Genomic DNA, 15869 nt, shown 5'->3' on the forward strand with positions numbered 1-15869 from the left:
AGGGAAGGAGGGGGGCCGTGGGGTCCAGCCCGGGACAGGGTGGTGGTGGTGGTGGTGGTAGAGGTCGTGGTGGAGGGAGTCCCAGCCCGGGGCCACCTCCTGTCTCCCCTGGCGCGGGGCACACAGCTGGCGCGCCTCCGGGCCGGCGCCGCTCTACTGCCCGGCCTCCCCGGCGCGGGGCCTCTCCCCTCCCCGCCTCCCCCCTCCAACCTACCCCGCCCTGGGCCGGGAGGACGTGCGCCGTGCTCGCACCACGCGGCTGGACGGGACAGGACGCGCCCGCTCCGCCCCGCCACCGAGGCCCGCGGGGGAAGGAAGTGCTGAGGCGTGTTTGTCAAGGCTTGGCGTTATTATTATTTTTAAAATAGTGAACGCAAAATAGCAAGGACGAATGGAAAGAACTTCATAAACAGGAAACACACATACACACACACACACACACACACACACACACACACACACAAACAACCGTAGACCTCACGGCGCAGAACACGGGAGTTTCCCTCGTGAAGAATCCGCGCGGAAACGCGGCTCCCGGCCAGCTGGTGTCTCTGTACACCCCAAATGAAACGGGTGTTTACAATCGTCCAGTTGGTGTCTGTGGACTCCCACGGTCAGAAGTTTGGCCCGCAGGGATTGAGCGCCCACTGTGTGTGGGCACCGCGTGAGCCCCCCCCCCCCGCCCCAATAATCACAGAGTGGCCGGCGTGGAGAGTAGAGGAAGGGTCTAGGAAGGCCTCTTGGAGAAGGTGGCATTTCATCGAGGTCAGTGGGATTTGGCTCCAAGAAGGAGCTGGAAACTCCTCCAGGCAGAGGGAGCAGCGCAGTCGAGAGCCCTGAGGCACTTGGTGCCCTGCCGAGGGCACCAGATGGGGCTACCGGGCGAGATCGGCAGGGGGCATTCTGGGGCTGGGAGTAGTAATTTTCACGCCCTACGGATCCGGATACCTGGCCTGCAACTGCGATGAGTGTTGACAGTCACAGTCCGGTCAAGAGCACAATTCTACGGATGTACACAGCCGTTTGGAGCTGAGAGAGAGCCTTCACTCGCTCAGAACTTTACCGCGAGGGGGCCCCCGCAACCACTGAAGACCCATTTTGCAGACCAGAGAGCGTTATTCCCGTTTCCCAGAGGAGGAAATCAAGAAGCGGCTAGCGTCTGGCCCTCGAAAAGCGCCGAGGTGGAGCCGCGCCGCCCTCGGGCACTCCCCGGCGTGGGCGCTCGGGGCGGGTGGGGCGGGCCCTGGCCCGGGGCGATCGGCTGTCTGGAACAGTGGGCCGGGTGCCGGTCCTGCCACGCAGCCGCAGAGGCTCGGGCCCGCGGGCTGGCGGCAGGAAGAGAGGCGACGCCCCCTGGAGCGCGGCAGGAACCCGGCCGGGCCCGCCTCCCAGCCAGCAGAGCCGCGCCGGCCCCAGCGGTGATGAAAGCGGCGGCCGAGTCCAGGTCACGCCGAAGCCGTTGCCCTTTTAAGGGGGAGCCTTGAAACAGCGCCCGGGTTCCATGTTTGCATCCGCCTCGCGGGGAGGAAACTCCATGTTGTAACAAAGTTTCCTCCGCGCCCCCTCCCTCCCCCTCCCCCTTAGAACCTGGCTCCCCTCCCCTCCGAAGCTCGCGGGGATCCCTCCCTCCCACCCCTCCCCTCCCCCCCGCGCCCCGATTCCGGCCCGAGCCGGGGGGGAGGCCGGGCGCCCGGGCCAGAGTCCGGCCGGAGCGGAGCGCGCCCGGCCCCATGGACAGCTCGGCCGTCATTACTCAGATCACCAAGGAGGAGGCGCGGGGCCCGCTACGGGGCAAAGGTACTGGGGCCGCGCGGAGGGGGCTGCAGCCCGGGAGCCGCGGGAGGGGAGGAGAAGGAGGCCGAGACCCTACCCGGGGCAGTCGCCGCCGCTGCCCCGGGCGCCCGCCTCTGCGGAGCTCTGAGCTCCTAACCGGAGAGGGAGCGTGGAAAGAGTTTGAACTAGCCGAGGCTCAGAGACGCGGGGCGGGGCCTGGAGCCTTTGGGGCGCTCCCGAGTGCTCGAGGTGGGGAAACTGAGGCAGAGGTAGAGAGTGGATTCCTTCCTAGTCTCCTGGGCTGGCGTAGCGGGTTGCCCGACAGTCGCCCCCTCCCCCCCCCCCCCCATTGGCGCCAATGAAGCTGGGAGATGGGGGGTTGAAGAGGGCGCCTCCAGGCCACCCTCTGAGGCTCCGCCCCGGGCCGCGATCGCCCGGGTCGGGTCGCCGGAGGGGGTGCCGAGGTGACAGCGGGCTCGGGAGGGTTGGAAGGATCTCCCGCCAATACACAGCTACGATCCCAACAAACTTCCGCGTCATGCGTGGAAGCACTGAGCCTCTCAGAGGCACAGAGTGGGGCAGCCACTTCTAAGGGTCGCTAGCGCGCCCGCGGGGTGTCCCGTACGACGGGCGGGGCACAAGGAGCCCGGGCTGCAGGCCCTTTGGCGCCGGGCCTGTGCACACACGCACCGACCCGGTAAGCCGTGCCGCCCGCCTCCACCGGGCGCCCAGGAGTTGGAGGGTCTAGGCTGGGGGTCTGCCCCTCCCTGTCCGGGTGTTGACCTTAGAGACTAGGAAGTCCCTCCAGGTCTGCCCAGCTCTGGCCTGGTCCTAGCTCAGCCCGAAGGCAGGGGGCCCGGTAGAGGGGCGGTGGAGGGTGGGCCCGTCAATCAGGCGGCGGATGCCCAGCTCTAGGTCGGAGGTCTGGGCGGGGCGAGGGCGGAGGAGGCGGGGCCGGCAGATGGCTGCGGGACACTGGTTCCAGCCAGGCTCCCACTCCCAGCCTCGGGGCCTAGCCTTAGTGAGGACTTTGGACCCACGTGGGCGGAAAGGATGGGAGGAAGGCGGGAGTGGATGGCAGGGCCTCAAGCCCCAGCCCTCATTGGTTAGGGGCCGACGGAGCAGGGGCTGCTCGGGTAGGTGGGTGTCAGGAAGCCCCCCACTGGGGCCGAATCCTCAGTAGTGATGAAGGCTGGGAGGAAAAGAGAAAGCACTCTCCGTAGTCCCCTTCCAGCCAGCCCACTTCCTAATGAGGGTAACTTTGTGCCCACACTAGGAGGATTTCTGGGTACCACAGGGTGACGTGGAGTCAAGGCTGTCAGGAGGGCCTGGAGTGTATCTCCTTCAACGAAGGGGGCGTGGCCAGACCCTCTCACCCAGGGGATCGCACCTGGGCACCTACACCCAACTCTGCAGGCTAGAGTGCACACCCCCACCTTGGGCCTCCCTGCTGCAGGTGACCAGAAGTCAGCAGCTTCTCAGAAGCCCCGGAGCCGGGGCATCCTCCACTCGCTCTTCTGCTGCGTCTGCCGGGACGATGGGGACGCCCTGCCCGCCCACAGTGGGGCTCCCCTGCTGGTGGAGGAGAACGGCGCTGTCCCCAAGGTGCGTGGTGGCCGGGTGGGAGCTGCCGGGGCAGCCTGGGCTCAGCCTGGAGGATGTTTAGGAAAAGGGGCTTTTCATGACCCATCTGCAGGCCTTGGAAGGTATGGAAGAGGGTGGAGCCCCCCACCAGGCCCGCCACCCTCCCTCTCAGGTCCCTCCCAGCCGGTCCCTGAATGCCCCAAGACTGCCACCCAAGGGAACTCTATAAGGTGGGAGCTTTCTCTACCTTGGTGTTCCAGGTGGGGAAGTGAGGTCCAGAGCCAGGCGGCCTGCCCCAGGCTCCAGTTGGCAGGGGCAAAGCTGGGAAGGGGAGGGTCTCTCCCCACTATCCCTGTGCTTCCCCAGGTAGAGGGCTGGGAGAGGGAAGACGTGCTTAGGAGAAATGACTGGGTTTTAAGAGAATTTAAAAGAAGTGCCCCCGATGACCTCATCTGTCCCTGCAGCAGACCCCAGTCCAGTACCTGCTCCCAGAGGCCAAGGCCCAGGACGTGGACAAGATCTGTGTGGTCATCGACCTGGATGAGACCCTGGTGCACAGCTCCTTCAAGGTAGGCCCTGCCCAGCAGCCCTCAGCCCCGGGTCTCTGAGGGGGCCTGCCCTGGACTGGGGGTATGGTCTCTGCGGGCCCCGCCCCAGCAGCTCCTTTTCCCCCCACAGCCAGTGAACAACGCCGACTTCATCATCCCTGTGGAGATTGATGGGGTGGTCCACCAGGTGAGGGGCTGGGTGTGGGGGGGAGGTGGGGGGCTTGGCATCTGCCTTCCAGACCCTAGGCTCCTCTCGCCAATCCTGAGAACCCCAGGTGGGACTTTGATAGATGTGTGATGTGAGGCCCCAGAGGGTGTGAGACTTGCCCGAGGTCGCACGGACCCTGAGGGACTTGGCCCAACTCCAAGGCCTGCAGGGAGTGGGGTTCCTCCTCGGCTCCCCCTTGCCCCACCTTGCCCGGGACCCAGTTCAAGTAATTCAGGATAGGTTGTGTGCTGTCCAGCCTGTTCTCCATTACTTGGCTCGGGGGTCGGTGCCCTGCAGCCTTGGGGTGAGGGGGCTGCCCCCAGGCCCCTACATTTGGCTGAAGCCATAGTTGGGGAAGGGCTGGGCATTAGTGATGCCCCGTGAGGTAGGATGTGAAGCTAGAAGTTGGAGGTTCATTTTGATCCTCTTCTGGAAGGATAGCTGGAGTGGCTGGCTGGCCAAATGGAGCCTGCAGACCCTGGGACCGGCCTCCCTCCTGTGCACCTCTACTCTTCCGTTTGCTCCCTCACGGCCCTCAGCCACCCTCCCACCCCCACCCCCACCCCCCGGCCTTGCAGGCCTGCAGTTCCCTTACTGGCCCACCCCCTAGGTCTACGTGCTGAAGCGGCCCCATGTGGATGAGTTCCTGCAGCGAATGGGCGAGCTCTTTGAGTGTGTGCTGTTCACCGCCAGCCTTGCCAAGGTGAGTCCCGTCCCCCCGACACTGAAGGGCTCCTGGGGCCACCGGCCTCCCATGAGCCTCCAGCCTGCAGCTGGATTGACCTCTGGGTCACTCACCATTGGCCCCGGATGACCCATCTTCCACTCCGTAGTATGCAGACCCAGTAGCTGATCTACTGGACAAGTGGGGGGCCTTCCGGGCGCGGCTGTTTCGTGAGTCCTGCGTCTTCCACCGGGGCAATTACGTGAAGGACCTGAGCCGGCTGGGCCGAGACCTGCGGCGGGTGCTCATCCTAGACAACTCCCCCGCCTCCTACGTCTTCCATCCAGACAACGCCGTGAGTGCCGGGCAGGACCGGGTTAGGGGCTGAGAGCCAAGGAAAGGGTCAGCCATCAGGACCACCGGGGCCTCCCCATTCCCATGCTGGGTGCTGTCCGGGGCCTGGTGCCCTCCCATTCCTCCTTCCTGCCCTTGATGACCTGTGCCTGCCACCCACTCACCTCATCCACCCGCTACTGCATCCCTTAGTGACCATTTGATCCGTTTGCTTGTGCGAAGAGAGTGCCTGGCCGGGCCTGAGGCCCCCGCTGCATGCTGGAGCAGTTTCACACTGCTGGCTGTGACCTGTGAGTGGGTCACAGAGGTGATGCGGTGGGTCCTAGCTGGGAATTTTTAAAAAACAAAATAGAATAGAAAATACTGGAGTGTTTTGCAAACAGTAAGATTAAGTATCATTTCGTAAGACTTGTATTGCATGCGTAGATGTGATTTACTGTGGGTGTTGCCAGAAATGTTTGAAAACTGCGGGTAAGGGGCTTCTGGGTGGACATCCTGTGCCCAGAGGCCCCGGCCCCCCTCACTGCCCCACATCCATCTGCCCAGGTACCAGTGGCTTCCTGGTTTGACAACATGAGTGACACAGAGCTCCACGACCTCCTGCCCTTCTTCGAGCAGCTCAGCCGCGTGGATGACGTGTACTCAGTGCTCAGGCAGCCAAGGCCCGGCAGCTAGTGAGGCGCCCCGGGGGCCAGGACCTGCCCCTGACCGGTGCCCACGCCCCTCACACGTGGACTGTTCCTTAAGAAAACCCAGCGGCCGCTGCCGCCACCTCAGCGTCATGGGGAAGTGGGCCCTCCCCACCTGCCTGGCCAGGCTGTGAAAGGGGCAGCGGGCTGCACCAAGGGCGATGAGCCCCTGGGTCCCTGTGTCAGTGCCTTAGAACCTCCTCCTTCTTCTTGGGGGACCTGTGGGACCCTGCGTGCAGCTCCCCCTTTTTCTCTCTCTCTGCTGCCATGTTTCTCTGCTGCCAAATCGGGCCCCTTGGCTCTTTCTGGTTCTGCTTGGGGGAGGGGCAGGGTTCTTGCTGCCCCATGCCTTGGGCCCCCAGCCTGGGAACAGTGGACACCAAGTGCCTTGCATAGAGCCCTTTTCCCTGCCCTGTTTTCCCAGGGCCACGATCAGGTCAGCTCTTGCCCGGAACAGTCTCCAGATTGCTGCAGTCTAGCCTGGCAGGGGAGGAACCAGTTTCCGCACCTCCTCCCTTGGGACTGACACAGACCCCACCAATCTCTGCCTAGGAGGGCAGGGAGGGAAGATCTGTTACCACTTGTGAAGGGAGCAGGGTGCGTCCTACGGGACCCTGGAGTCCAGCTTCTCTAGGCTCAGCAGCAGCTGAAGGCTGCTCTCCACGCCAAGACCTGACCCCTCACATCTGCCTTGACCACCCCAAGGCCCTGGGGCTTGACTCCCCCAGCTCCTAGTGTGGGGGCATAGGCAAGACCCCTTTGTGGTGCCATATAAATATGTATATGTGTATATAGTTTTAGGGGAAGGGGAGAGGGAAGGGCTGGGGTAGAGATACCCCTCCTTCACCCCTTTCCTGGACCCATAAACTGGGGGGAGGGAGGGAAAGGATTTTTACATTTTTTAAACTGCTATTTTCTGAATGAAACAGGCTGGGCCAAGAAGTCCCAAGCCCTGTCTTCTGTCCCTCACACCCTCTTTGCTCCAATTATTCATTCAAAACACATTATTAGCACCTTCTCTGTGCCCAGCTCTGTGCTAGGCCCACCAGCTGAGTGTGTGGGGTCCCTGCACCTAATCAGTGCCTCCCCACCCACTCCATACTTCACCGGTGCCTTTAGGGGAGCTGTAGGAGGTGGGACCCTTCTTGTGGGGTTTGGGGGTCTCCAGGAAGCCTGGCCAAGCTGTCTCCCCTCCCCAGTGCCAACCCATCCCCTGTCGACCCCAGCCTCACCCCCTGCTGGCTGGGGGCAGCTCCCAGGACATCCTGATTTGCAGCTCTGACTTCTCTATCTGGAACCCCTTCCCCCTAAATGCTGAGTGTGGAGGTCAAGGCCTTGGGCTCTCCCCAAGGCCTAACGGTTAAGGGGACCCACGTACTTTAGGTTCTAAAGTGCCAAGGGGGATGTCAAATGGAGATGTCATTGCCCCCCTCCCCTCAGAACTGGGGGTGGGAGGGAGGACAAGGTTGGCCTGAATCGGGTGACCTTCCCATTTAAGTGCCTTCTCTGACCGAAAGCCCCACACTATGACAAGAACTAAAGAGAACGCCAGACCCCCATCCCGCTTCTGTGGTCTTTGGGGGGACGTTGAAGCTGGGAGTGGTTGTGTCCCGTGAAGCCACACTCAATTCAGTGTATCTTTTGGCGGTGGAGTGGGTGGAGGGAGGGGCTGCCCTAGGTTTCGGGGCTTCAAGAGTGCAAGTGCAAGGTTAGTGCACAGCGATGGGTGGATCCGAGCGCCTCGCTGTACTGTTTAAATATTCTACCTCTCTTAGTCTCAGTTACCTGACCTGCATAATGGAGAAATGCCCTCTTTGCAAGTTGGTAAATGCCTGCACGCGGAGGACTCGGTAGTATTAGCGGTAAAGCCGAGCAGCGTCCTTAGGGGAGGCCCCTGGAAGGTATTTGGAGGCGGGAGGGGTGTGGTCTCCGTCTCGGGGCGGATGGGAGGGGTTCCTGCGGCTCCAGAGCCGGGGGGGGGGGGGGGGGGGGGGGGGGGGAGTTCCTGGTAAGCCAAGTTCATCTCCAAACGGAAGAACTTTGGCCTTGGCTGAGGCGGGCCTCCGAGGCGTCGGGAGGGAGGGGCGGGCGGAGGCGTCAAGGCCTGGCACTCGGTCTCTTGGACCTCCGCACCGCCTTCCCCTACCCGCCCCTCGGCGGCCTCTCAGCACCTACTAGCCGCGCCCTTGCACGAGCCTCCGGCCCACTTCCTGCCTCCGCCCCTCCGGCCTTGGCAGCACTTCCTTTGCAAAACTGGGCAGCCCCAGGCCCTGGCAGGAAGTGCCCTCCCGGCCCGCCCTCTCCTGCTTCCCACGGCGGCCACTAGAGGCCTCTCTGGCCTCGCGGACGCCAACCTGCTCCCTCCCCCACCCCGGGGACTGAAAGGGTGGGGGCCACCCATCTCCCTGGGGTGGGGCAGCCTTCCCCCTAACACACACAGACACACTGTCCCTCCCAAAGTTGGTCCCTGGCCCCCCAGCTCTGCCTACCCTATCCCCTCACCCCACTCATCCCCATACCGTGTGAATCCAGCCTCAAGTGGACCTCCTCCAGTCCCAGATGCTGATCTGTTCCTGAAGTCTCAGGGGGACCTGCAGTGTGTGAGATAGCTCCCTCCCATCCCTCTTCCCAGATGGCGCAGGAAGCGAAGGCCAGAGCTCCATCAGCAACACCAGCTCTACTCTGAGCTGGAGCCCACTCTGGCAGGGTAAATACCCAGCCCTCCCTGCCTCTGCCCTCCTCCTCCCCAGGGCACTGCCTGATTTCCTGCTCTCCCAGTAAGCACCGGGTCCCCCACCCACCCCCAAGATTTGCATCCCAGGGGCCTTGACAGCCAGAGAGTCACCCAGGTTCCCAGCTTTGAATGAGACCACAGTCAGCCTCTCCCCACCACCACCACCTACACAGCTTCACCCACATAGAGTTCAACTCAACCACATGTATCCGCATTTCCAGGGTGCCAGGCACGGTGCCAGGGCCCAGGGACACCCCATGACTGGGCCATGCTTCTGCTCTCAAGGAACTCACACCCTAGTGCAGAGAAAGACACCTGAGCAGGCTAAAACCTGAAAGCCTGCAGGTGCACTGAGACAGAGACAGAGAGAACACAGAAGGCGGGGAGCACAGGGGACACTTCACCCCTCCTGGGTTGGTCTGGGAGGTTTGGAAAATGCTTCCTGCTGGCTTGCATCTCAGAGGAGTTTGGGAAGGAGGAGCAAGTCAGGTAAAGGTGGCCTAAGCAAGGAGGTACACCCGGGAAGGAAGCAGAAGCATCAGGGGCCTGCCACGGTAGGGAGTGTGGGAAATGACCATTTGGAATGGCCCACAAGGGAGGAAGGACAGGAAACGAAGCTGCAGAAAGCAGAAGAGGCCACATATTGCAGATCTTTGGGCAGTCCAAGGGAGTGGCTTTTTTCTTGCAGGCCCTGGGTGTCATTGAGGAACACTGAACGGGAGGGCACAGTGCTCAAAGCCAGCAGGTGTACTTTAGAACCTAAACCAGGGGTACGGAGGAGACCGGACAGGGAGACCACAGTCATGGTCCTGAACATGGAGGGTGAAAGCCTGAACTGAGGCGGAGGCGGAACAAAGCAAGAAGAGGATAGAAGGGATGGATGTGAGAGAGGAGAGAAACTTGGTGGGAAGCTATGGCTGGCTGGCTTTGGGGGTGGGGGCAAGGATGGCCTGGAGGGAAGAAGGCTTTGGAGATGTCAGAAAATGTGAAATGTATCTAATGGAGCCTGGTATGGGCAGATATTCACTATTTGCTTGTTACACACACAGGAGTAGAGGGTGTAGGGCAACAGGCACCAGATAAAACGCAGCTGGCAGGGGTGTGAGCTGGTGCAACCCATTCAGAGAGTGATTTGACTATCAACATTATTTTTTTAATGTTTTATTTATTTTTGAGGGACAGAGCACAAGAAGGGGAGGAGCAGAGAGAGAGGGGGCAGAGGATCTGAAGCAGGCTCCTCACTGTCAGCAGAGAGCTCCATGAGGAGCTCGAACTCACAAACCATGAGATCATGACCTGCACCAAAGTCGATCACTCAACCAAATGAGCCACCAGGCGCCCCTTAAAATTATTTTTTAAATGCAGATACTCTGATCCAGCAATTCCACTTTTAGGAATTTATGCTGTATGTAGAATATATGAACATACGGGTGTTAATTGCATCCTTGTTTGTAATAGCAAAACACTTGAAATAGCCTAAGTGTCCATCAGTGAGGGACTGGTTAAATATTGCTCTATCGCAGAGAACACCACGCAGCCTTGAAAAACAATAAGTTGGAACTACTCAAGCAGATATAGGATGATCTCCAAGACAGACAGCCAGTAAATGAAACTATTAAAATCGAGTTCTAACAATGGTGATCGTGTATTCCCACAAAGCAGATGTATAAAAACAGACACAAACATATGCGTACTTTGGGAATGCAAGCTGGTGCAGCCGCTCTGGAAAACAGTATGGGGGTTCCTAAAAAACTAAAAATAGAGCCACCCTACGACCCAGCAATTGCACTACTAGGCATTTATCCATGGGATACAGGTGTCCTTTTCGAAGGGACACACACACCCCCATGTTTATAGCAGCACTATCAACAATAGCCAAAGTATGGAAAGAGCCCAAATGTCCATCGATGGATGAATGGATACAGAAAACGTGGTAGGGCACCTGGGTGGCTTAGTCGGTTAAGCGTCCGACTTCAGCTCAGGTCATGATCTCGTGGTCCATGAGTTCAGGCCCCACGTTGGGCTCTGTGCTGCCAGTTCAGAACCTGGTCCCTGCTTCAGATTCTGTGTCTCCCCCTCTCTCTGCCCCTCCCCTGCTCATGCTCTATTTCTCTCTGTCTCAAAAATAAAGCATTAAAAAAGTGTTTTAAAAAATGTGGTACACACACACACACATATATATATATACACACAATGGAGTATATATGTGTTGTGTATACACACACACACACACACACACAATGGAGTATTACTTGGCAATCAAAAAGAATGAAATCTTGCCATTTGCAACTACATGGATGGAGCTGGAGGGTATTATGCTAAGTGAAATTAGTCAGAGAAAGACAAATATCATATGACTTCACTCATATGAGGACTTTAAGAGACAAAAACAGATGAGCATAAGGGAAGGGAAACAAAAGTAATATAAAAACAGGGAGGGGGACAAAACAGAAGAGACTCATAAATATGGAGAACAAACTGAGGGTTGCTGGAAGGGTTGTGGGAGGGGGTATGGGCTAAATGGGTAAGGGGCATTAAGGAATCTACTCCTGAAATCATTGTTGCACTATATGCTAACTAATTTGGATGTAAATTTTTAAAAATAATAAAAAAATGTTTTAATAAAATAAATAAATAAATAAAAGTTCTTTTTTGAAATAAACCATTTTGACCCTTAAAAAAAATATGCATACTTTCTTGCACTTTCTTATCCTCCAGTCGGGTACACAAGAAATGAGAGCTGCTGCTAGTCCTGGGGAGCAGGGCTGGGGGACTGGGTGGAAGTCATCTAAGAGGAGAGGGACACATTTTATTATACATCTGATTCAAATTATTTTACCAGGTATATTTATTAATTTTAAAAAATAAATTATTTTAAGGGTGCCTGGGTGGCCCAGTCGGCTGTCTGATTTTGGCTCAGGTCATGATCTTACTGTTGGTGAGTTCAACCCCCACATCAGGCTCTCTGCTGTCAGTGCAGACCCTGCTTCGAATCCAAATCCTCTGTCCCCCTCTCTCTTCTCCCCCATTCATGCAAGGTCTCTCTCTCAAAAATAAACTATAAAAATTATTTTAAAATTAAAAAATAAAACTCAGTTTTAAAACTTAAAACACAGCTTCCTAAATATAATATCAAAGATAGAAATCATAAATTCCATTTCTTTCCTTCAACATTCATCACTTGCCTACGGTGTACCAGGCGCTAGGATTCAACAGTGAGCACAACAGACACTGTGGGGAAATCAGACATTCAAAAAGTACAGAATTAATATTATAAAAGAAGAAGTAAAGGGGCGCCTGGGTGGCTCAGTCGGTCAAGCGTCTGACTTTTGATTTCAGCTCAGGATCCCAGGGTTGTAGGATCGATCCCCTGAGTAGAGACTGTTCGGGATTCTTTCTCTCCCTCTGCCCCTCTACCCCACTCTCTCTCAAAATAATAATAATAATAATAATAAAAGAAATAAAAAGTGGTAAATAAAGAAATAAAAATGTGCTTCTAATACCAAACTGTCACCCCAAGATGACTTCTCATTGCAAAGGAGGGAACGTGCCTTTACAGTGGGGATATCTGGCAGTCTCCATTGTCACCAAGGGGTCAAACTTCACACCACTCATGCTAGGACAACGTGACGTTTTATGCCTCCTAATGCCACGCAATGTGAAACAGCAACACCTTTGCCCGTGCTACTCAAAATGGGGTCTGTGGACGGGCGTGGCGACATCACTGAGGAACCTGTTAGGAATTCAGAGTCTCAGGTCCTAGACCTATTGAATCAGAATCTGCACTTTAAATAGATTCCCAGGTGATTCTTACAATATTACAGTTTGAGAAGCACTGACTTTTTTCAAGTATCCTTGAAAAGAGTGTTTAACCAGAACCCAGTCAAGACTTTAGATGTACTTTCGGTTTGTGGGAAATACAGGGGAAAGAGGAACGAATTAAGTAATACACAAAGAAAGATTCAGACAAATCCACAATGTGAACACACAACAGGACATCTGTCCTGGACTCAGGTAGGTCAATATAAAAAAAAAAAATTAGAAGACTGTTCTAGATTTACAAAATACTGAAGAGTCGTAACACTCAAAGGAAATGCATGATCTTAATTTGATCATGCGTCAGTAAAACCAGCCGTCAGAGTCGTCGTGGGGACAATTGGTGAAATTTTTAACTGTGGACTAGATAGACGATATTAGAAATTATTCTCAGATGTGAAAATCATATTATAGTTATGGAGAATGTCCTCATTCTTAGGATATGTGTGATAAATATTTTGGGCTCAAGTATCATGATCTACAAATTACTTACAAGTATAATTACTTTCACTAATTCTTGAATCCATGAGCGTTTATTATTGTACTATTGTACTATTATTTATGCGTTTCTATTTGTTTGACATTTGCCATAATAAAGAAATTGGAAATGATTTTTTTTAAAGGGGCACCTGGGTGACTCGGTTAAGCATCCGACTTCGGGTCAGGTCACGATCTCACAGCTCATGAGTTTGAGCTCCGCAACAGGCTCTGTGCTGACAGCTCAGAGCCTGGAGCCTGTTTTCAATTCTCTGTCTTTCTCTGCCCCATCCCTGCTCATGCTCAGTTTCTCTCTCTCTCTCAAAAATAAATTTAAAAAAAATTTTTAATTAAAAAAAAAACATATGTTTTCCCAGTAGGAACCCTCATGCATTGTTGGTGGGAATGCAAACTGGTATAGCCATTGTGGAAAACAGTATGGAGGTTCCTCAAAAAATTAAACATTGAACTACCCTATGATCCAATAATCACGCTGCTGGGTATTTACCCAAAGAATATGAAACACTAATTCAAAGGGATCCCTATGTTTATTGCAGCATTACTTACAATAGCCAAATTATGGAAGAAACCTAAGTGTCCATCGACAGATGAATGGGTAAAGAAGATGTGGTATATCTATACAATGGAATACTATTCAGCCATAAAAAGAATGAAGTCTTGCCATATGCAACCACTTGGATGGAGCTAGAAAGTACAAATGTGAAGTAAGCCAATCAGAGAAAGACAAATACCATGATTTCGCTCACACGTAGAATTTAAGAAACAAAACAAATGAACAAAAGGAAGAAAAAAGGAGACAAACCAAGAAACAGACTCTCACCTATAGAGAAGAAACTGATGCTTACCAGAGGAGAGGTGGGTGGGTCGATGGGCGAAATTGGTGAAGGGGAGTAAGAATCCACTTATCCACTTATCCTTATCCTTGGTGAGCACCAAGGAGGGTATAGAATTGTTGAATCACTATATTATACACTTGAAACTAATATAACACTGTATGTTAACCACACTGGAATTAAAATTAAAAAACAAACAAACAAAACATATATTCTTCCCAAAATCTTGAGGTTAAATTAAAAGGCAAGAAGCAAACTGGAGAAAAATACAGCATTAATGACAGGCAGGTTACCAAACTTAATACATCATACATGTAAACAACGAACTCAACAAATTAATAAAAAATTCGCAAAAGAAGACATAGCCAATAGGTATATTTTTAAGTGGTCTATTTCACTGGTAATCAAAATAACATAAATCAACGCATACAATGATTTTTCTTTTTGGCAATCAGACCGACGAGAGATTTTCTTAAAAAGCTGGAGCCCAGTGCTGGAGAGGATGTGGAGGAACAGACATTCTTCTGTGCTGCAGGTGGTATTAGGAATTAATGGGACTTTTCTGGAGGCCGATTTGCCTGTTCTCATCTTCGATCCAGCAGTCCCAGTTTTAAGAAAGAAAGAATAAGGGATATAATCAAATGGTAAAGATACTCACCACAGCATTCTTTGTAGTATAAAATAAATGGATGTAATTTGGAAGTCCAACAAAGAACTATCGCTTATATAAACTATGCTATCTACTTCGTGGATTACCGTGAGACGATTCAAATGCAGTCATGGGGGGCCTGGATGGCTCAGTCAAGTCAGTTAAGCGTCCAACTTTAGCTCAGTTCACTATCTCACGGTTCGTGGGTTCGAGCCCTGCATCAGGCTCTGTGCTGACAGTTCCGAGCCTGGAGACTGCTTCGGATTCTGCGTCTCCCTCTCTCTCTGCCCCTCCCCTTCTCTCTCTCTCTCAAGAAATAAACATTAAAAAATTATATATATATATATATATATATACATATATATATATACATACAGTCATAAAATGACATATAACCTGTCACAGTAAGGATAGATGGAAAAATAGATACATGTAGATATTATATACACACATTATGTACACACACAACATATGTACTGAAAAATGAAAGACCTACTTCAAAATAAATCACTAACTGATTTATTTGTAGATTATTTCTGTAGTGAAATTATAAACGAGTTTTTTCTTCCCTTCTCGCTTGTCTGTACAACTGAATGAACACAGACTCCTTTTTAGGCACAAAAGATATTCTTTAAAGACAAAGTAACCCCCAAAAAAGGTTAAAAAAATATATAAATAAAAAACCAAAGTAGAACCTGCCGTGTCTTTACTCCTTTTCCCAGACTGGGCACGAGCATGCTCACACGTGCTCACGTGCATGCACACACACAGACAGCGGGTCTCCAGAACTCCTGGGAAGGTGTGGTCAGGAGGAGGGGCCGCCCTCACTTGCCTGCTTCATCTCGCCCTCCAGAGGACCAGGTTCAGAAGGCCGGAGAGTTTCCGCAGGGGCGGGAGGCTCGGGTGCAGCCGCCCGAGGTGCTGAGTTTGCAGGCAAAGCCAACTTCAGAGCAAGACCCACAACCGAAAGGGCCATGCTTCTTTCCAGTCCTCAAGGAGATGGGCCCCCTAGGATCAGGGGTCGGAAATTGAAGCCTTTGGCATCTGGGAGAAAGTGGCAGAGCAGAGTCCAAAGGCACTGGTTTATGGCAGCTAATAAAAAGTCCAGGTGGAGCCAGTGCCCTTGAAACAGGGCGGGTGGGGGGGCAGATAGGGAGAGCACCTGTGCCCCCTCTAAGAAGTGTCATGCCCAGTGAAAGAGACCTCTAGGGGTGCCAGGGTGCCCATCTGTCCAGGAGGGGCCGCAAGTGTGAACCCCCCCCCCCCCCGTCCCCCTGCCCTGTGAGCCATTCTCCCGGGGAAGGAGGGAGGACAGCTGAGCCTCGTCTTCTGGGTTGGTAGGAGGAAGGGTCCAGGCTCCCCTGCCTTTCCTGGCTGGTGCTGTCCACCTGCAGTGAAGGCCTGGGCCTTGGGCAGAAACGTACCCTATCCCTGGGAGTGTGCTCACTGGGTGTCAGGGGTGGGGCACATTGGCTCCTGCTGTCAGGCTGTCACTGGCTCCGCTGGCTCCCAGGGACCA

General features: G+C 54.3%; 1 protein-coding gene across 4 annotated transcripts; it reads left to right on the forward strand.

The window, feature by feature from the left end:
• Positions 1-1319: 1319 nt before the first annotated feature.
• On the forward strand, positions 1320-7379 carry CTDSP1 (CTD small phosphatase 1). Of its 4 annotated transcripts, none has more exons than XM_043577814.1 (7): positions 1320-1797; positions 3230-3378; positions 3822-3926; positions 4036-4092; positions 4724-4816; positions 4947-5132; positions 5678-7379. In XM_043577814.1, the coding sequence occupies exons 1-7, from the start codon at positions 1731-1733 to the stop codon at positions 5804-5806; spliced, it is 786 nt and encodes a 261-aa protein (XP_043433749.1). In that variant the 5' UTR covers positions 1320-1730; the 3' UTR covers positions 5807-7379. The 4 variants fall into 4 exon arrangements, with proteins under 4 accessions (XP_043433749.1, XP_043433752.1, XP_043433751.1 ...); XM_043577815.1 differs by having other exon boundaries at positions 1371-1797; positions 3825-3926; XM_043577817.1 differs by lacking the exon at positions 4036-4092 and having other exon boundaries at positions 1365-1797; positions 3825-3926.
• The last annotated feature ends 8490 nt before the right edge of the window (positions 7380-15869 follow it).

Source organism: Prionailurus bengalensis, chromosome C1, assembly GCF_016509475.1.
Source record: "Prionailurus bengalensis isolate Pbe53 chromosome C1, Fcat_Pben_1.1_paternal_pri, whole genome shotgun sequence".
NCBI lineage: Eukaryota > Metazoa > Chordata > Mammalia > Carnivora > Felidae > Prionailurus > Prionailurus bengalensis.